General features: G+C 42.3%; 3 protein-coding genes across 3 annotated transcripts; 2 read left to right on the top strand and 1 right to left on the bottom strand.

Annotated features, from left to right (window-relative positions):
- Positions 1-689: 689 nt before the first annotated feature.
- On the bottom strand, positions 690-2,095 carry LOC115797876 (NHP2-like protein 1). The gene is made up of 3 exons (XM_030754414.1): positions 1,894-2,095; positions 1,598-1,718; positions 690-1,104 (listed from the first exon to the last, which is right to left on the bottom strand). The coding sequence occupies exons 1-3, from the start codon at positions 1,894-1,896 to the stop codon at positions 842-844; spliced, it is 387 nt and encodes a 128-aa protein (XP_030610274.1). The 5' UTR covers positions 1,897-2,095; the 3' UTR covers positions 690-841.
- A 1,887-nt stretch (positions 2,096-3,982) lies between these two features.
- uqcrc2b (ubiquinol-cytochrome c reductase core protein 2b) lies at positions 3,983-9,139 on the top strand. Its single transcript, XM_030754408.1, has 14 exons — positions 3,983-4,103; positions 4,670-4,738; positions 5,091-5,240; positions 5,449-5,513; positions 5,611-5,667; positions 6,012-6,136; positions 6,370-6,467; positions 6,574-6,631; positions 6,717-6,812; positions 6,918-7,117; positions 7,207-7,287; positions 7,417-7,493; positions 8,542-8,695; positions 8,801-9,139. Exons 1-14 carry the CDS (start codon positions 4,071-4,073, stop codon positions 8,882-8,884), a joined length of 1,347 nt encoding a protein of 448 aa, XP_030610268.1. The 5' UTR covers positions 3,983-4,070; the 3' UTR covers positions 8,885-9,139.
- Positions 9,140-9,440: 301 nt separating this feature from the next.
- LOC115797874 (uncharacterized protein C16orf52 homolog B-like) lies at positions 9,441-19,688 on the top strand. Its single transcript, XM_030754412.1, has 3 exons — positions 9,441-10,153; positions 15,518-15,730; positions 18,515-19,688. The coding sequence occupies exons 1-3, from the start codon at positions 10,048-10,050 to the stop codon at positions 18,697-18,699; spliced, it is 504 nt and encodes a 167-aa protein (XP_030610272.1). The 5' UTR covers positions 9,441-10,047; the 3' UTR covers positions 18,700-19,688.
- Positions 19,689-20,301: the final 613 nt, after the last annotated feature.

Here is a 20,301-nt window from a genome sequence, read left to right as displayed (position 1 = left end):
CAAACTGTGGCTTTTTTTTATTTATTTTTTTTAAATCAGCTAAGGAGATGGGTACAGATTGTTTTTGTGACAGGCTACTAGTAACAAAGTGCCTGAAGATGCAATTTAAAATGGTATCTTTGCGAAATTATCTGTTTAGACAACAGTGGTTCATCACCTTGTTAGTTGCCTTTTTATACTTCAATGAGTCATAGGTCAGTTTTTAGACGGCTTAACAAAAAACTCCTCCAAAAATGGTCAGCTACAAGGGCTGGACTAAAGGGAAAAAAGTAGCCAATGTCCAAAGAAAAACTCTGACAGACCTTCAGAAAGGCCGCTTATCAGAACAATCTAAAGAAACGAGAGGTGGCTCACTACAACTTTCAGTTAGGCGTTTCGTTACACTCTGCTTTGTCCATGATTATTACTACTTTGATTCTATACAGCTGAGGTAACTGGATAATGTTTGTCTTCGACAAACATTTCATCATTCGTGAGTTTCAGCAGCTTTTATAATTCAGGTAACTGCATGTTGCAGTTAGTAGCAGGACACATCTGCAGCCTCTAGATAAAATCCATGTGTATTTAGGTGTGATGTAAATATCTTTACAAGGCCTATTCAAACAATGACATTGCAACTTTATCCCTGGATTTGTTACAAATGGAAAAAAAAAAGTAATGAACACACCAGTTTTATTAAAAAAAATTTATTAAGCAGGCAGGGGTGCAAACTCCTGCAGAGAATCCTCGGTCCCCAAAAAGTGGAAAAAAAAAAAGCATCTATTTTTTTTTCTCCTCAAACATAATACAGGACTATTTCAAACCTCATTTCTCCAATGAGATTTTGTCAGTGCAATAAAAATCACACAAGCAGTCTCTCAATAGCCATCTGAACAGACTGAATCTGTGGCTTTAGCTGAGACCCCTCCTTTATAGTGACTGAGGTAGCAATGACTGGACGTGACACCCCACAGGCCCGGCCCAGGGCTTGCTTGGAGCGGACGAACACATAGGGGACATTCTTGTCCTCACAGAGCAGGGGCAGGTGGAGGATGATCTCCAGTGGTTCAGCGTCAGCAGCCATCACGATAAACTCAGCGATGCCTCTGTTCAGCGTTTTAGTGGCTGGAGAAAAAAAAAGAGCAGCGTAAATACAGCAAGTTTGTATTTTTAGGATAACTTTAAACAGTTTTTATTAACAGAAGAGCAAAACTTGGCATATTATAGTACAATACTGCTTATATTACAGAACAAAACAGCACTGCTGCAGGACTGTTATTTGTGAAACAAAACAGCAAAATAACAAACACTATATGAACAAAAATAAAGGTTTGTGTAGGTTCTCAGCCATCCAAGTCATAGTAATCTCTGGAGCTTGAAAAAAGGGGCAACTGGACTTCTTCATGTTTCTTGAAGACGAGATGAGAACTGAAGAAGCCTTTCGGATGAGAGGTGAAACGTCTTCAAGAAACAAAAATTGGTCCAGTCGCCCCTTTTATCAATCTCCTGAGAATAAGTTAATTTCACACCAAAATCCCGCAATTATAAAAATAAAGAGGCCTGTGATTACATACGTATTCGCACTGCCTGTGTTGTACAGCATGTCCTGCTCACTCACCTTCATTAGCCCCTTTCCTCAGCTGCTTGTAGTTCGAGGCTTGCTGCACCAAGTCCAGGATGGTTTTGGTGAGCGTGGCGTCGGCCAGCGGGTAGGCCTTTGGGTGCACTTGGGCTTCAGACTGCTCACAACACAGAAACACAGTAACTCCACATTAGCCGCGACAAAGCAGTGTGTAAAAAAATCAATAAGCAGCACTCCTTCAGGTGACTTTTAATGAGCTCTGCACTTAGTTTATTAAGCTCGCTAGTAGTTAGCTAGCCCGTTAGCTCGTTATTCCCTCGGAAGAGACTCACCATGGTGTTTTCTGTGGTATTCCGGCCCTCTCGGCGAAGTGCTTCACGGAGGATTATTTTATTTCCCCTGGCTTCTGAAAGGTTAGCGATATGATACAAGAGATGCTCTCCTATAATATATTTTACAGCGTAACCAACTCTCTAAGCTCCACAGCATGCAACGCGTCCAAACGTTTGCCACACGTGTGGTGTAAGGCGCATGCGCACTGGGAATACTAGCGAAAAGACAGGAAATTATTAAAAATATACTTTTGTTATTAAACGTGAAAATACAAACAAATAAGGCACTTTTACTATTCACCGAACTAAAGCCGTTCTGAAAAGATTGCGCATTAGAGAAAAATAAAATACATATGAAAATAAATACACAGAAAATTCTTCCCTTTCTTTCTGCTGTTCCCTTTAGGGGTCGCCACAGAGCATCATCTGTCTCCATTTCATTCTCGAGCGTCCTCCTCTGTAACACACACTCTCCTTCACTACGTCTCTGTGGTTTTCCTCTTTTCCTCCTGCCTGGCAGCTCCATCTTCAACATCCTTTGTCCAGTATATCCACTATCCCTCCTCAGCTTTGCCTCTCCAACTGTCTCCAAACCGCTCGACCTCAGCTGTCCCTCTGATGTAATCATTTCTAATCTTGTCCATTCTGGTCATTCCCAGTGAAAACCTTAGTATCTTCAACCCTGCCACCTCCAGCTCGGCCTCCTGTCTTTTTGTCAGTGACACTCGTCTCCACCTGCTCCATGCTGCTGGATTCTTCTCAGCACACTCTATTCACCTATTGGCACATTTCCATCACTGTCCTTAATCACCTTAACCTGCTGCACATCCTTTCCAGCTTCTTTCTGTCTAGCCAATCGATACAAGTCCTTTTTACCATCCTTAGTGTTCAGCCTCACATGAAAATCACTATAAGCATTTTCCTTTGCCATTGCCATCTCTCCCTTTGCCGTGCACCTTGCTTCCAAGTGCTCCTCTCTACTTTCTTCATCTCTCTGATTATTCCACTTAACAGAAAGTAGCAAAAAAAATATCTGAAAACATAAAAATAAATTACAATCTATGTTGCAGAAGGAGGAACGGTCTCTTTTCATATTAATTTAAAAATAATGAGTAAAGAAATTAACTTAATGGCTTTTTTATCAGTAACAAACATTTAACAGAACTGATGGCATCCCTTAACTCAGAGTAAAGGACTGTTTAGAACCAAAATGCACTGTGCAATTATTTTTATACAACTAAAATCTAACGTGCAATATTTTCTCTTTCAAATAACTCTCACTAGTGAAATATCTGTGTACATGGGCATATACATGGGCATGTACATGGGTATATACATTTCATTATGTGTGCAATATCCACTGTGTTCTATAGCATACTGTCATATTATCTCATTGTTGAATACTTAGTGTGCAATAACCGCTGTTAGACAGTTAAAAACATATTCACAATCTCCCTCAAACTGGCATATAGTAATATATATTTAATATATTTATTAGGAGTACTCATACTTGTTATACTTAAATAACCTTTTTTAGTTCCTACTTATATTTTTATATTTTGCACAGTTACTTGTTATTTCCTATTTTTCTATTTTCTGTTTCTTTTTTGGACTATCATTCGTGAGCTCTGCACAAGAATTCCTGTGTACCCAAACCTTGTGTGACACTACAAATGGCAAGTAAAGTCTCTTGAACCTTGAATACTCATTCAAGCATATTCAAATTTAACCTCAGTCCTAAGAATTAGTTATTTAAATCTAGATATTATTAATTCATTTTTGAAGTTCACCTCACACTTTTGGATGGAGAGGAATCTTCTCATAACCTCATCAGCCCCAACTTTGGGCCAAAGTCCTCCACAATGTAACCCCATTTAACTTGGATAGGATAGATTTTTAAACAGAAAAATTATTACAGCTCTGCACATTTATAATAATATTAACATCGGTGCATTGTATGACTTCACTTTAAACCATCCAGTGGACCGTACCGGACCCTTTGGCGGTCCGGGGTTCTGGTCTGAGCTAGGGCTCATCTCCAGAGCAGCAGGGGGCGCACGCTCATTGGATAATCCAGCAGAACCGTTTACAAGCGAGGAAAGCGCTGTGTATTCTGGGTAGGGCACTTTGGAGCCAGCCATATTGTTTTATCGTCCTGACCGAAGGCGAGAGGGGAGATGAAGGGGATCCGGGGACTCAGTCAGCTTTCGGTGAGGACTCGGTGAACGCGTCCTGCGTGTTTGCTTGTCGGATCAGTTGCACACCGAGCAGCCGTGGGCTCCGCTCTTTGCGTGTTTGTCCCACGGTGTCTAAATTCCGGGTCGTGTCCGGACCGGCTGTGATGAAGGACCAGACGAGGAAGTCGTGTCAAGCTAAGTCTTGACATGACCCCGAGCATAACCGGTGCTAAACGTACAGGTTACATCATGAACTCCGCACATTTCGAGTTGTCATATACCGAGATTAACACAGTCATCTCAGTTCACTGAAGTCCGGCTCTGAGGAGCTGAGATGGAAGAGCCGGCTTCGTGTTTATGAAGGCCTGGCCTCTGGTGGCATTGTTTTTTTTTTATCTGTGTAAAATTAGTTTTATATATAATTGCAACATCCAGTTCTTTTATTACCGGATGCCCGGCCAATGTCATTGAGCCCATCATTTATAAAGTCATTAATGCCTCTGATGTCCTTTGTTCCCCACACCGTGCTTAGGTCAGCCATCAGGTCAGCAGCACGTTAGTTGTAATGTCCTGTCTTCCCGTGTTTTTTGTTTTTCCAGACAAGGCTTTACGCAGCCCAGGCTGCCGGTAAGGTGGAGGCCACTGGGGTTCATCCACAGGATGTGCAGGTCAGTGGCTGTTCACTTCTCTTTCTTCTCCGTAGAAACGCTTTTATGCGGCTGCCAGAAAAGACCAGTCCCTTGTTCAGCCCCTGGCTGGCCTCAGGCTCTCACCCGTGGTTGCCAAATCCTACCAGGATGTCCATGTATGTTGGGGAGTGATGAGAATTGCTGTGTTTTTTTTTTTTTTTTCCCCTTTCTTTCAGGAAATAAGACATGCCGAATATAATCTAAACTAAATGCCCACATTATCTGAGCCTTTCAAAGAAAAGCTGGTGACAACCAGCTAACTGAATTGCTGCCTCTAACTCAGGGTAATAATAACTATAAAGGGTATCTCTACATGTGTCGTCCTCTCCAGGTGACCAGGCTGCCCAGTGGGCTGGTGATTGCTTCACTGGAGAACTATTCTCCAGCCTCCAAGATTGGCGTCTTCATCAAGGCTGGCTGTCGCTATGAGACCCCTGAAAACCAGGGTGTCACCCACCTCCTCCGGCTGGCCTCCGGTCTGGTATGGAACTTCAAAAAAATCACAACATTTAGCTTAAAGTAAGAGTTGTTCATCAACCACGGTCTTTTGGTGCTGTAGAAGGACAGAAAATCCTGTGCAAGTGGTTTTAATAAATGGAGCACATAACCACTGCTGTACATATCATATGTCATTACATTATGTTGCCACATTTCAGTCGACAGGTTTTTTGACTTTTGTACCTTTTCAGACAACCAAGGGAGCTTCGGCTTTCAAGATATGCCGTGGTATTGAGGCAGTGGGAGGCAGTTTGAGGTCAGTAACTTGCCCCCAAAAAAGTTTTCTTTGTAAACAGTCATTTTATCAGTGCGGTTTAGGTGTTTAATCTGTACATCTGTGTATTTCTGTGCAGCGTGACTTCATCCAGAGAGAATATGACGTACACTGTCGACTGCTTGAGAGATGACATGTGAGTCTCTCTCTGTATCACCTGTGTGTGTGTGTGTGTGTGTGTGTGTGTGTGTGTGTGTGTGTGTGTGTGTGTGTGTGTGTGTGTGTGTGTGTGTGTGTGATGAGCGTCTTAATGGTTGAGTAACAGGAGCTTGCACAGAAAATGTTTGCAGTACCAGGAGATACTTAGAGATCAGGACAGCCAGAGTTCTCTAAGGAATAGTATTTTCTGCGTACTTTCCCATATTTTGGTAAAAATTACTGCTTGGTATATATGAATGTTCTGACACAGGTGATGCTGCAGAAGCGATTATATGCTTTTTCAAAAGCTTTCTTTTTTCCTCCATTATTATTGATTTCTAGTGACACAGTGATGGAGTATTTGATCAATGTGACGACAGCCCCCGAATTCCGTCCGTGGGAGGTGTCGGAACTCACCCCGAGAGTGAGGGTGGACAAGGCACAAGCTGCGCAGAGCGCCGAGATAGGTGGGCCTTTATTTCTCTTACAAAATTCGCAGTTTCAATGACTGTTGTTTTATTATAGAACTAATTAATTTGTATTCCCACCCGTGAGCCTGATTCATAATTAAAGATGCTTCTTGGCTGTTTGATTAATCACTAATTACGCTGCAGATCCTAGATGCCAAACCCTCACATATGGATACTGATCTTCATCATCAGTGTGCTGCAGCTAACAGTCACTCATCCCTTTTTTTCAGGTGTGGTTGAAGGTCTGCATGAAGCTGCCTACAAGAACGCGCTGTGTAACTCCCTGTACTGCCCAGACCACATGGTCGACAAGATCCACTCTGAACATGTATTTTTTTTTTTTTTTTTTTTTTTTTAATTTTAGGAATATGAAACAAACTAAATAATTCTAAATAAAGATGGAAGTACTTTAATGTTTGTATTTTTTCCCCCAGCTGCACCAGTTTGTCCAGAACAATTTCACCAGTGCAAGAATGGCCCTCGTTGGACTTGGTAAGGGTGGTTATACTTTAAAATAATGGTCCGACAAAGAAAGAGCCAGATTTCTCTAGAGTGACCAAATGATCGTTAATGATAGGTGTGGACCACGCTGTGCTGAAGCAAGTGGGAGAGCAATTCCTCAACATCCGCAGTGGAGCTGGCACCACAGGGGCAAAGGCGCAGTATCGTGGAGGTGAGCTGAGCCAAAAAAAAAAAAAAAAAGCATTTAAGCCAATTTTGAATGAAAACGATAGACCCTGCAAATCTCCCGGTCTTGTGTCTTCGTGCTCCTCCCCAGGTGAGATTCGCCTGCCCAGCACCAGCAGCCTGGTCCATTCAGCAGTGGTGAGCCAGTCAGCAGCAGCAGGCACCAGCGAAGCTCTGGCCTTCAGTGTGCTGCAGCATTTACTGGGAGCTGGGCCACACGTCAAGAGAGGATCAGGCGTCTCCAGCAAACTGGTCCAGGGTGTCGCCAAGGCAACCGCTGACCCCTTTGATGTGAGTGCCTGTCAGTTTATAGCATAATTAAGCCGTCCGCCTACAGAGGAGGGTGTGCGAAAACACTCATTCTTTCTCTCCCATATCAGGCCACTGCTTTCAATACAAGCTACTCTGACTCTGGTCTGTTCGGGGTCTACACCATCTCCCAGGCTGCAGCTGCCACTGATGTGAGTATGCCGTAGACTTGAAAGGAAGCTGTTCATCAGTACAAAGTTGCACCAGTTATTAAAAACCAAATAAAAGTGAAAATGGAAAACAATATCTTGTCGAGACCAACATTTCACTCTTCTCTGCAGGTGATCAAGGCTGCTCTTGCCCAGGTGAAGGCTGTTGCTGATGGTGGAGTCACGGCTGCTGACCTCACTCGAGCAAAGTAAGACACAGACAGAGAGACTGCACAGAGTGCATCTCTGACATACAATTTAATTGTCATTTTTACTGACATTGCAATGGTTTATCTTCCTGCAAGCAGTGAGATCAGACTTTTCCCGTGGCTTCTAATTCTGGTGTTCATACAGATGCCACTTGTTGCCTTTTTGGTGGTGTCATTTTTTTTTTTTTAACACAGGGCTGGGCAGTTATTTGGACCATAAGCTCAATCACAATATTGGCTTCCAGTGATTTTCAAAAGGAAAAAAATGGAAAAACAATTTTCCTTATGGATTCATTTTCATGGTGAAGCTCTAGTTTGGTTTTCTTGTTTTAAATCAAACGCACCCTTTAATTTCCAGTGGTGCATTTTTCAACTAAAAGCTCAAACCCACTTGATGTTTAGTGCAGCTTGAGCAAAGATGGCTTAAGAGAGCCTATGAGCAACGGTATCTAGAGAGAGAATACTGGGGAAGGGTTTTGTGGTCTGCAGCTATTTTATTTTTTTTTAGCTCAGGGTGTGCCACAGTCTGCTTTCGGTAGCAGCAGCTTCACCTCTGTCACTGGCTCCACTGAGGCGTGCGAGTCCACTGCCGCCTGGGGCTTTTGTCACGCACATCTGCACCTGCAGTCATCTCCCAGTGGAGGAAGGCCAGTAGGTACCAGCAGCTGCCATTACGAGATCGGTTTTATAGTCAAAACTCCCCCTGATTAGGGCCTAACAATAGTGGATGAAGCTGTGTCCTCCACCTTTTTTTTTTTCCCTCATTTATTTGGTTTTCAGCTGAATTATATTTTCAGTTAAAGAAACTCTCTCTCCCCCAAAAAGGCTTTTAAACTACAGTAACTGCATAATGTTTAGGTTTATGGACGGAAGTCGCCTTAATATTCTTCCATTAAGCCAAATTCTTAAGCTGAACTGAGTTATTAAATATCTAACACTCATTAGAAAATATGTAAAGTTAAATGTTTTCCTCTCCTCTCCTCTCCTTTTTTTTTTCTTTTCATTATCATGGCATTTAATGAGTTTGTGTCTCTTGTCTTTCCTGCAGGGCCCAGCTCAAGTGTCACTACCTGATGTCTCTGGAAACGTCAGAGGGTTTGCTGGAAGCCATGGGCACTCAGGCTCTGGCTGATGGGTCCTACCACTCCCCTGAAGAAATCTCCAAAAGAATTGACAACATTTCCTTGACTGATGTTGCTAATGTAAGACATTTGTTTTGTTTTTTTTTTGTCTGTGCTTAGTCATTGTTTAGGATGTAAAAGCTGGATGCTAAAGTCTTGTTTTTGGTTTTTTTTTTTCCCCCCCAGGCTGCCAAGAAATTTGTGTCTGGCAAGAAGACCATGGCATCCAGTGGCAACCTTGTAAAAACGCCCTTCGTGGATGAGATCTGAAGCCCACCCTCGTCACCTCGTGCTGCACCCTGATTGATGGCAAAGCAGAATTTGTTTCCTCTACATTTGAACAAAAAAACTGATTTCTGTGCAGAGCTGTTCCACTCAGACATATGTCATAACAACACTGGGTATTTATAGGTGTTGAAACTGTTGTGTTTTCTGGTGATGCTGCTCTACCGCATCACAGTCACATGTCCACATTAACTGTATAGCTGATGTAAAATAAGGAATAAATTCTATCTACCAAACAGAGTTTAAAGTGATTTGTGTCTTTGAGCTTGATGGCAGTCTGAACTCAGTGGCTACTTATTAACTTAGTTAATTTGATCTGCTAATAACGACTGTGATACTAGAGTGAGAGGACCCTGAGTTGAGATACGAATTTGCCTTTGTGGCTCTTCACTGCATTTTTGTGGGAGTGTGGCTTTAATCCCTCGGTGTGTTCAGGAAATCATTACAACTTGTATAAATCACGATGATGCAAAAGGTACGAGAGTATATGGATTTTTCTCGCGAGAGTAGTGGGCGTGGAGACGGTGGGGGCTGTCTGGGTTTGAGTTTTCCTGCGAGAAGACAGGATCGCTTTGCGGGTAAAGCGGGCGTTCACGTTTTTATTGTAAAGGCTGGAAATAAGAAGTTGGATGTGTGAGTGTGAGTGTGGGGATTTTACGCTCCAGAAAGGCGTTTTTATGTAAGCACGGGCGGCGTTTTCCACCCCGCGTTCGTCCCGAGGTAGGAAACGGCTTCCATATGTGGAAGAGAGATCGGGCTGTTCATGAAAACTCAGGCACTAAGTCCGGTGCATAAAACATAGTATTTTGATTTTTATTAAAAAAAAAAAAATACAGTCTCCACACGTGTTTTCCAACAAATATCTCGGGGATGTGGTGGAGCGTCCGGAGCGATCCGTGACCCCGTGCAGCGATACTCACCTCCTGGGCTGGAGAAGGAGCAGCAGGTCGGGTCAGTTTCCACTTTAGCAGGAATAACCAGGAAATCACCTGTGCGTGCACATCCCACCGCCGGAGATTAAACACAATGTGAAGACAAAGAGTGGATGAGGCACATCCCAAATTCCACAATGAGGGTGCACGACATGAGGGTTTAGGTCACTTCTTGATGTCCCGTCTCCCTCAGACTCACCATCTGTGTCCACCGGCATGGATAAACTCACCGTGATATCAGGATGTCTCTTCCTAGCTGCAGATATCTTTGCCATCGCCAGCGTTGCCAACCCGGATTGGATCAACATCGGAGAATCCGGCGGTAAGTCGCTGGTAGTCTGTTTTACCTTTTTTTTTGAGATGCAAAAGTTTCCCTTTGATGGAAAAAAAATCGCAGACATCAGAACAATCGTGAAAGATTGCACTCTGAAATCATAATCTCATACTCCGGTGAGGTTATGATTTCAGCTCAGTAATAAGCTGCACACATACTGTACAGCTTGGTATGTAAGGCTTTAAAATGAATATTGGTGTACTTTATGGATTTGTTTCAAAGGATAAAAGTCTCCAGTGTCCTTACTTGTGAGAAGCACATCGCCTGCCTGATGCTGCCACCACCATGCTTTACTGTAGGAGGGCATCACCCGGGTTAACAGCAGCTGATGGGTGCAGCTTTTCTCTCTAGACTGGAGAACCCCCTTCTACTTGCCAAGCTGTTAGCTGTCCTCACACATGCACTTCAGCCCTGAACTTTGGAGGGTCACTTTCTGGACTGTCTTCTGTTTCTGTCCCGACTCCTTCATGCTCTACCCAGGCAGCACCTCGCCTAAATCAGAATATTTCCAGAAGTGAGAGCATGCCAAAAGTGGACTATTGCCTGTCCTGTTCAACAGGAGGAGAACTACAGGCAGCCCACAGTCTGTGTTTAGAAAAAGTCTTCCTTTTGCTTGCCTTGCCATTGAGGCCTGTTTAATGGAGTACTGCTTAGAGTGACCAGGACCTACTCGCTCTGTTGGTCAGTTTGACCAGACATGATTCAGAGCATCTGCTGTTTCACAATTACTGAGGTCTGGGTGCTTGTGGACACAGTCCGAATGTTAGCAGTGGTTTCAAGCCTTTCTCTGGACCTGGGCCCTTTAAAATGACAGATTTAAGGCCTGAATTTGTAACACTTGCATAAATCTTTAATAACATGCTTACACTTTGATGTTATGGGTTGTTAATTGTAGGACTGAAGGAAAAAATTGTGAAATTTTAAATAATTTTATCATTTGAGAGTGCGGTTTGATCAGTTTGTTTTGATCAGCTGTTTCTTTGTATAAAATTAGATGATTAGTTGCCATCAGTAGGAGACTGAATGCAGGTCTCCCAAAGTCTGCCAGTAAACTAATACACAGATCCACCGTCCAAAGCTAAACATTGACTAAAACTGGCCCAACAGATGGACAGTCCCCCTGCTGTGTGTGCACAGCTGCACCAGGCTCCTGTCACCTCCACCAAAATGCTTCGGAGGAGCCGAGATAAGCATATAACAGCCGTACTGAGTGGTCATTACAGGATTTAATTTGCTTGAAAAAAGAAAAAGAAAATACTTGCTGCAGCTGCACGCTGAGGATACCACAGGCAGTTATTTTACATAATTAAATGAGTAACTGCTACATCTTTTTTTTTTTTTTTAAATGTCATAGTAGAAAATGGACTGAAGTTTAGAACAGCTCACATTCTGAATGTTTTACCTCCCATTCCTCAAAAGTAAACAATAGTGTGAAATGACTGCAGTAAAAGCCTCATGTTCCTGTCTAATTAGCTGGATGGTAATTACCTGAAGGCAGAGGAAGTGTTGTGTGGGACTGAAGATGTTTGACTTTTAATTAGACCTCTTGGGAAGGTAATTTTTTCCACCTGGTCACTTAAGTTCTCCATGCTCAGTTCTGACATAATTCATTTTAGTTCGAGCGCTCAGTGTGGTCTGTATGCAGCACAAGTCAGCAGAATGACAGACTGTGTGCGAATCAGTTTTTTATGATTTCCTCCTCAAACTGATAAATATGTTTTTCATATTTTGTAAAACAAACAGTCTGACTTCAGTGCTTATTTTTCTTAAACCGGGCCTTGGTTCACTGTCTCACTGTTTTGGCGCCCTTTCATCTCCTTTTAAGCCGATTTTCTTCTGATTGGCTGCTGCTCGCAAACAGGTTTGCCAGGTGGGTGGTGTTTGTGGTCTGACAGTTGCAGATGACCAGCAGTACACACAAATGACTGGAAAATCAGGAAAAGCATAAGCAGGTCCACTTTAAGTAAGGAAGCCTAAGTTCTTTCTCCAGTTTCCTGTGGGTAGTTGATTATATTTAGTGATCCAAACAGACGGTAATCAAAATGTTGCATTTCTGTCCCCGGACTATTCGGATGAGCAGATGTTTGTGCCTCAGGGCAAAAACCTTTCAGAGTTTGGATGATTGTGTGACTGCGTAGTCACAACAAACTTGATTTTGGTTCATGAGGGCAGTTTCCATGGATTCACCATTTACACTTTCCTCCACCCTGTGGTGGGAACAGGGTGGGAACCTGGACCCTCTTCCTGTGGGAAGGTCAGCCTGCAGGGGGATCTGATTCAGGCCTGTTGTTTCCTTCAGTCTGCCACTGTATTGTCACCCCAAAAATCAGAATTTTTTATAGAATGTGCATCATTTAAAGTAACAAAGTACCTTTCATGTAAAACCACTGTTTGTGTCGTACTTGTCTAGTGGACAGAGCATGGTTAAAAACCACATGCTTTCACAAATCATAATTCCACCCATAATTCAGTCTACAAACAAATAGACATTAAGGGCCCTGAATTGCTTAAAGTACCATTTATTTAAATGCAGATGAATGCTTTGGTGTTGTTCTTTCTCTCTTTGTGATACTAGATACTTATAATCATGTTAAGTGTGTTATAATGCTGAATATTGATTGCATTTCTAAAAACATAAAATGTATACAGCTTCTCTTCTAAAGATAATTCTGGAAAAGAAAGAAAACAGAGGGAGCCAAATCAGTCAGTGACAGTGTGGGAGGATTTTATTTAGCATTTTTTTTCCCACTCTGTGCGTGCACTGGTTTTCTTGGAGTCTTATTTTGTCAGCATGGATGCAGAGTTTAGCAGATGCAGTCTCTGTTGGGCTCCCAGTGTTGGTCTGTTGCAGACAGAAGCCTTCCTACCTGACATCGCAGCACCCACAAGGCCTTGGGAGACAGAAGGCCATCGGGTGACTTGCATCGCTAATCTCTTCATTTCCGTTGCTCTCTCAGTGGACGATGCTTCGCTGTTTTGTGCCAGAACCACTGACTTGTTTGACGTCACTTGAATTACTGGGGGGAGTCACTACTGTTGGGGTACCACCAATACCAATTCAATACTTCAATACCAGCAGCCCCCTGTGGACTCAGGACTCTGTGTGTGTGTTTATGGCATAGACTGTACATAAAAGATGTCGCCTCCATTTCTTTACCCATCTGATCTAACTGAGAATCTGAGGGCACCGCAACGCTGCCCGCCCCAAAGCACGCTCTGCTTTGTCATACTTTTTGACTCTAATGGGGGCCAAATTTTACAGAACGAACATCACGTTGCACTCAGTAAAACTTGAATCTAGCAAAGGAGACTATTATCTCATCAGCAAGATGTTTACTGAGGTCTCAGATCAAATGAGCAGTAGGCTTTTTTTTTTTTTTTTTTTTACCATTATGCTTCCTAAAGTTTTCTTTCTGCCATCACAGTGGCCGCCCACTTCTGGTTGTTAGAAAGAATGCAGATTTAACGCACTTCACCATCAGCTTAACCTTTTCAACCTGAAAGTTCATTGTTTATATACAGTCTATAGTTTGTGTGGCCTGTTAACAGAAATAACCCACCCCACAACTGTGATATAATTTTTTCACGTTACTGCATCCTGATTGGTACATAAAAACATGTGACATTACATCTTTCCAGCTGAGCTCTTTTGACTTGAAAACAGAACAAAGGGGAAACAAAAAACACAAAGACCCAAGTCTCTTAAGTAAAATAACAAAAGCCAATGTAGGAAAACTGGGTGTGTCCTGGTAATATAAAACAGGCCGCACCCAGCTGGAAGGTACAGGGAGAGAAAAGATGGAGAGAGCAAGCACAAACTACAGTAGAGAAGTCTTCTGTGTTTTTGAGGTTTTTAGGGCCAAGTACGATAACTTGAGTTGTCTGCATATGAACTTTAGGTCATCCAAGCTTTAGTTAGCACTGATTTCTTTCATAGGCAAATGTAGCTGCACAAGATGGAAATTTGAGCAGTTTTCCCCTAATTGTTTTACCTAAGGGAAACATGTATAAGGTGATAAGTATCAGCAAAGTCTTGCCAAAAGTCAAAAAGGCACTGATTTTGATACTTTATTTCATAGAGATATAAAAACTGCTTGTAAAGAATAAACCAGTAAAGTTTGATTTAAAAATTGTTTAAAAAGTTGCTGAATTTGCCCCAAAATAAGATAAAAAAAATCCCATCCTGTCCCATTTCTATTCAATTCAGTTTTATTCAAATTTATTTATAAAGCACCAAATCACAACAACACGACATCAAGGCACTTTATATAGTAAGGTTATATAGTTATATATACAACGAAATTCCGTTCAGAACAGCCATCCAGACAAGACTAACATAGGGGAGATGAGCACGCACTTGGTGACAGTGGGAAGGAAAAACTCCCTTTTAACAGGAAGAAACCTCCAGCAGAACCAGGCTCAGGGTGCTACAACCGGTTGGGGCTGAGGGGAGGGAGACAGGACACACTGTGAAAGAGAGCCAGAGATGAATAATGCTTAGATGTATAAACACAGAAAGAGTGAAAAGAGGTGAGTGAAGAAGAAATACTCGGTGCATCATGGGAGGCCTCCAGCAGGATAGGCCCATTGCAGCGTAACTAGGGCTGTCATATACTGACTGAAACTCTCCATCAATCCATTCTCATACATTCAGCTACATTTGATTTGCAGCAGCCTTTCTAGCCAGTCTTATGTTCCCTATTAGTGGAGAAGAGCTCTAATCTGGTACAGTATCGCTTTTCCATCAAGGTGGTGCTGGTGTCCATACTGGGCCGGTGATAAGTTCTGTCTTCATGCACTTTAAGATTCAGCCCATATTTTGACAGGGTTGAGAACAGGTTATTATTATGATTAAGCAGTACTAGCAGAGTTTGGGTAGTTTTGTTTTTATTTTTTTGCAGTTGTCCCCCTTCTATAGCTCCACCTTTGGGATGAGCAGTTTTTTGGTGCAGAGTGGGTGCCAGGCTTTTTTTTTTTTTAGCACCTGTACCAGTCATTCATGGTGGAAATGTATGGAACCACCACAGCTTTGATGGAAAAGGGATACAAGTGGAGGGATGCTGCTTCTGAAGGACCTGGATCAATATTCACCTTCATTCACCTGGAAGACATCAGTACCTCTATGTGTGTAATCAAGATCTTCTATAGTGATCATTGTGTATACCACACAATAAACGACTGGCTTCTTTCAGTGTTTGCTTATTGTTTGTCTCAGCTTGGTTTTCTCTGCAGTGTGTGTATTATTATGTGTTGCTTGTAGCTGACATTCAAAAGCTCGGGTTTTTCTGCTTTGTTGATGGATCCAACATGACAGACCTCATTTTCCTGCTCTCTCTACCTTTCTCTGTGCAGGTTCTTTGACTTTGGGTCTGGTCCGGCAGTGTCAGACCATCCACGGCCGAGATCGGACCTGCACCCCCCCGCGGCTGCCGGGAGAATGGATCACTGTACTCCTCTTTATCATCCTGGGCATCATCTCCCTTACAGTCACCTGCGGTCTGGTTGTGATGTCACACTGGCACAGGGAGGCCAGCAGATATGCCCGATGGATCGCCTTCACAGGGAGTACGTATTCACTGCCACATTCCACCCTCAAGCAGAAAATCTCAGTCTGTCTTCGGTTTCATCCACAAGCGTGACTTCGGGATGTGTTTACAAGCCTGTGGTTATTGACAGCGGGGATTCTTTAAGTGCTTTCTCTTTTTCTGCAAATGACTGGCTTACTAGGGTTTAATATTTTTCCCGAAAATGACATGAATCAAATCCCGGGAAATGACGAGCCATTTCCCGGGAATCCCGGGAAAAAGTTTATTTATTTTTTTATTTTAATTAGGCCTTCTGTAGCCTGTGTCGGCCTTAACCTATTCTGATATTGTAGAGGTAGCTTTCCAGCTATGTCCTGTTATGCCCAGTAGGGGGCAACGTCGGCTTGATTAACGCAATAAAACCTACATCTCGGCATTCGAGTGCTCGAGATATGCGGTGTTGTATCGTTCCTCAACACTCCCTTAACAAATATAATTCGAATATTCCTCCATTGTACATGGAATTATACCAAGATATTTTACAACTGCTGGTGCAAAACAATACGGTTCATCTCCACAGCATTGATAAAGGATCAGCCACGCTGTCGTGGCGACATCTGTTGCACTATATCTCCACCAGTGGAACGCTGTAATAGTCATTGAAAAGTTAACTACCGTACTACACTATAATATGGCATAACACAGGGCCTTGAGTAATGCACCACGACTTGGTCATTGCCATTCTGGCAACAGCAAATTTATAACACCGTGTCTGAGGGTTAAAGTAGGTTCGCTGTGAATCGTCTATTGAAAAACTGGCCAATCATTATAGCCTAAAAAATATACATTTTACTCAACTCCATTTTAAAAGCGAAATATGTTAAAGCAATCTATTTCATGATCATTTCTTCACCCATTAGGCCCGTATCCTAATTCATGATTGTTAGTAAGCGGCTGCAAACGAGGAAAAGAAACACTCGAAGTTAAACAGATATTTCTTTATTGTTCAGGGCAGGCATATTTTATAGGCTATATAATGCAATATAACAATATATAATAATATGAAATTATATAATACAAAATACCTTAGGGTAAACACATTGCCTACGATTTCAACAAATTAAAGAGGAAAAAAGTACAACTGTGTAATACCTCTATTAAAACGCTTGAGATGAAGGCTGAAGCCTTAAACGGAGGCTGAACGTGCCTGAAATGAAGAGTAATGCTTTTCGCATTAAACGAACCCTTCTCTCAATATTTCCTTAAATTTAACATTCTGAAGCTTTCTTTTCTTTCTGAAAGTCAAATCGACGCGCGCGACTTTTTTCCCGGTTTCCCGTCTAACGTTTCCCGGGAAACGGGAAATTGTTCTGATCGCATTTCCCGGGAATCCCGGATCCCGGGATTAAACCCTATGGCTTACGTGCTCCAGCTAAACTGGAACTTGCTGAGATTTACAATGCAGCTGTGTGCTATCGTAAGCCTGATTTTTGGATGTAAAGCACCAAACAAGGGTCATAAAATAAAAACTGCAGCTTGAGATAAAATCACAGTTATTAAAAAACCCCACTGTGAAATAAACTTAAGTTACCTCAGCATCAATTTTTGTTTTTTTGATTTTAGGGAAGCTTGTAATTATGAATACATTAAAAAAAATTATGAGTTCTATGTGATGACAGCTGATTCTCAGAAAAGAGCCATAATTAGTGTGCATTTTAGTCTGCAGTCTTAAATAGAAAAAAATGTGCAGGTTCTAATGCGAAGACAAGACATAGTTGGTGAATCAGTGTGATGTTGTTGTCTTTGAAATGAGAGGGAGACCAGGTCTGCAGCCAGTCAGCTGCTGTCTTCAGAGCAACTTCGGTGCATCAAGACGGCAATAAAATGGCAATAAGATGGAGTTGGTCTGCAACAATTTGCAACTGAATGGGGTTAAGTTGGCTATTGCATGCAATCTGTTTATGATCGTGATAAACTGTGGAAATCACAGCAATTCACATTAACTACTTTAACTACTACTTCCTCCACAAACAGTGGCGTAGTTGCTCTCGGACTGCGACTTAACTGCATAGGCTATCGGCAACCTTGCTTTTATATAGAAATATAACTGGAATACATCTGGTTGGCAACCAGCTGAGTTGAATACTGACGCAGACTAATTGCATTATGTTGGCATACTGTCTGCATTTATAAATAAGATAAAAATATTTGCAAACCTTCATCAATCTGTCAGAGTGATTGCAGTCAGTCTGCGATTGTCTGGGGACAGGTGACCTTGCACCAGGTGACCTGTGCAGTTATCTTTTGATTTAAAGTGGTTGTCCCAAGGTTGAGAGTACTGCACACTCCAGCCTCCGGGCAACCAGTTGGTCATCCCAATTGCTTGCAATCGGTCTCCAACAGTAAAAAAAATTTAATGCAATCACTGGACAACCACCAATATTTCCTAGAATCAGAGGTTGCTGTCCTATTTTTACTCTAGAATGATTGAGCCATTACCCTGCAACAGACTGGTGACCTGTCCAGAGTGTACTCTGCCTCTTGGCCACATGACAGCTGGGATAGACTCCAGTTCCCACTGTGACCCTGAAGAAAATGAATGAATGGATGGATGGATGGGTACTTCATCATCACTCTCCAGTAGTTGTCCTCTCCCTTTGATGCCTATTTAAACCATTTATCCACTCTACTTTGAACTGTTGTCCACTTTTCTAAAATGTTTAGGCATTATATTTAATTAATTTTACATTGCAACTGCAGAAATAACCCCAGTTGGCCATCGCTGATACTGATGCTTCTCTCTCCTGTTATTTTCTCATCACAGTGATCCTTTTCTGTATGGCTGCGTTCATTTTTCCGATCGGATTCTACATCAACGAGGTTGGAGGACAGCCATATAAGCTACCCAACAACACAGTGGTGGGCTCCTCCTACGTACTCTTCATTCTGTCCATATTCTTCACCATAGTGGGACTGCTGTTTGCCGGGAAGGTGTGCTTGCCTGGCTGACGAACTCCTGTCCTCTTTTTGAATGCATAAAGGAACGCCACCACTGGAAGCAAATTTTGGTAGAATGAACTCTTCTGCGGCAGCGTTGGAAGTGTTGTTGAAAACTGAGAGGCACCTGTCTTTCCCTCGCGGATGAATTGTCGCAAACCTCATAACTGGAGCCAAAACCACTGCGGTCCATCTGCCCACATGTTTGTTCAGAGACTGAGCAGGTGCAGAGAGCTCTGAAATGGCCCTCATCGTCTTCCTTCCTGAACAGTGAGCGAGACAGTGAACAGATCATGGATTATAAAATGACAAAAGTAACATCTGTGCTTTTGAGGGATTTAAGGAGGCATTAAGAATGTCTGAGCTCCTAAGAATTCATGACAGTTGACAGACAGCCGCTGTTCTTCTCCTCTGAAATATCAATGAAGATTTGCACATTGATGTTATTGTGATGGGTCAGGCCGGATGATAGCCTGAACACCTGATATTGGCCAGTCAACCCCAATATGATGGCTGCTCTTCTCCAAACACTGCTGCAAAAAAACAAAGTTGCATTACTTTATTTATATGTTCTATTTGGATTATTTATAAAAGACCAGCTTCCCTGCCATTGCTCTGTGGAGTGGATCACATTGCCTTAAAGTTGGTTTGGTGTAATGGGACAAATATGAAATTCATGATACATGAAGTCATAAAAATGCTATTTTTAAGTGGAATGTAAAATGGGCTATCATCAGCAGCTGCCTAAAGTTTGTAAAGGTTCACTCTGTGAAATGTGTAGATTTCATTGTGTGGCTGCACTGAAGGAAGAGGAAGAGATTTTTTGGCTTATCTCTCAACAGTGTGAATCAGCAGCGAGGAGCAGAGGAAAAGATCTTTGGTTAGTTAAACACAGTACAAATTATTGAGTCAGTGACTTGTTTTATTCATTTGTCATGCCGATGTGAAGAGACAGTGTGTTTATGCCATTTTATAGAAGCACTGATGTTTGTAAATGTACATGGAAGATGTCATCTCATTAAAAATAAGACATTGGAATAACCTTTCCTTTTTCTTTCATGCTTTTTCTTTAATAATAATGTACATTTACAGTGTTCAAACCAGGAGGAGAGACACACAGTTCCTGCAGTAAGAGGAATCAATTTTCACACTTGCAGTTGTAGTGTGTATACATATATATCTCCTTGATATCAGGCATTTCCATACTTAATATCTACACTTACCAGCCACTTTATTAGGTACTCTTATTCAACTGCTAGCTAGTGCAAATATCTAACCAATCAGTGCATATAGGCATGTAGACACGGTTGAGATGACCTGCTTTGTTTGGACTGAGCATCAGAATGGGAAAGAAAGATGATTTACGTGACATTGAATGCAGCATGATTGTTGGTGCCGGGGAAAGGGGGGGGGATTTGAGCATTTCAGAAACTGCTGATCTACTGGGGTTTTCCAACACAGCCATCTCTCGGGTTCCCAGAGAATGGGTCCGAAAACGAGGAAATATCCAGTAAGCGGCAGTCCTCTGGGTGAAAATGCGGCCACACTGCTTCAAGTGGATAAAAAAGCAACAGTAACTTAAATAACCACTCGTTACAACCGAGGTATGTCTGA

The sequence above is a fragment of the Archocentrus centrarchus genome, chromosome 19 (genome assembly GCF_007364275.1).
Source record: "Archocentrus centrarchus isolate MPI-CPG fArcCen1 chromosome 19, fArcCen1, whole genome shotgun sequence".
Taxonomy (NCBI): Eukaryota; Metazoa; Chordata; class Actinopteri; order Cichliformes; family Cichlidae; genus Archocentrus; species Archocentrus centrarchus.
The sequence above is the reverse complement of the archived record's forward strand: the minus strand, read 5'-3'. Positions and strand labels throughout refer to the sequence as shown.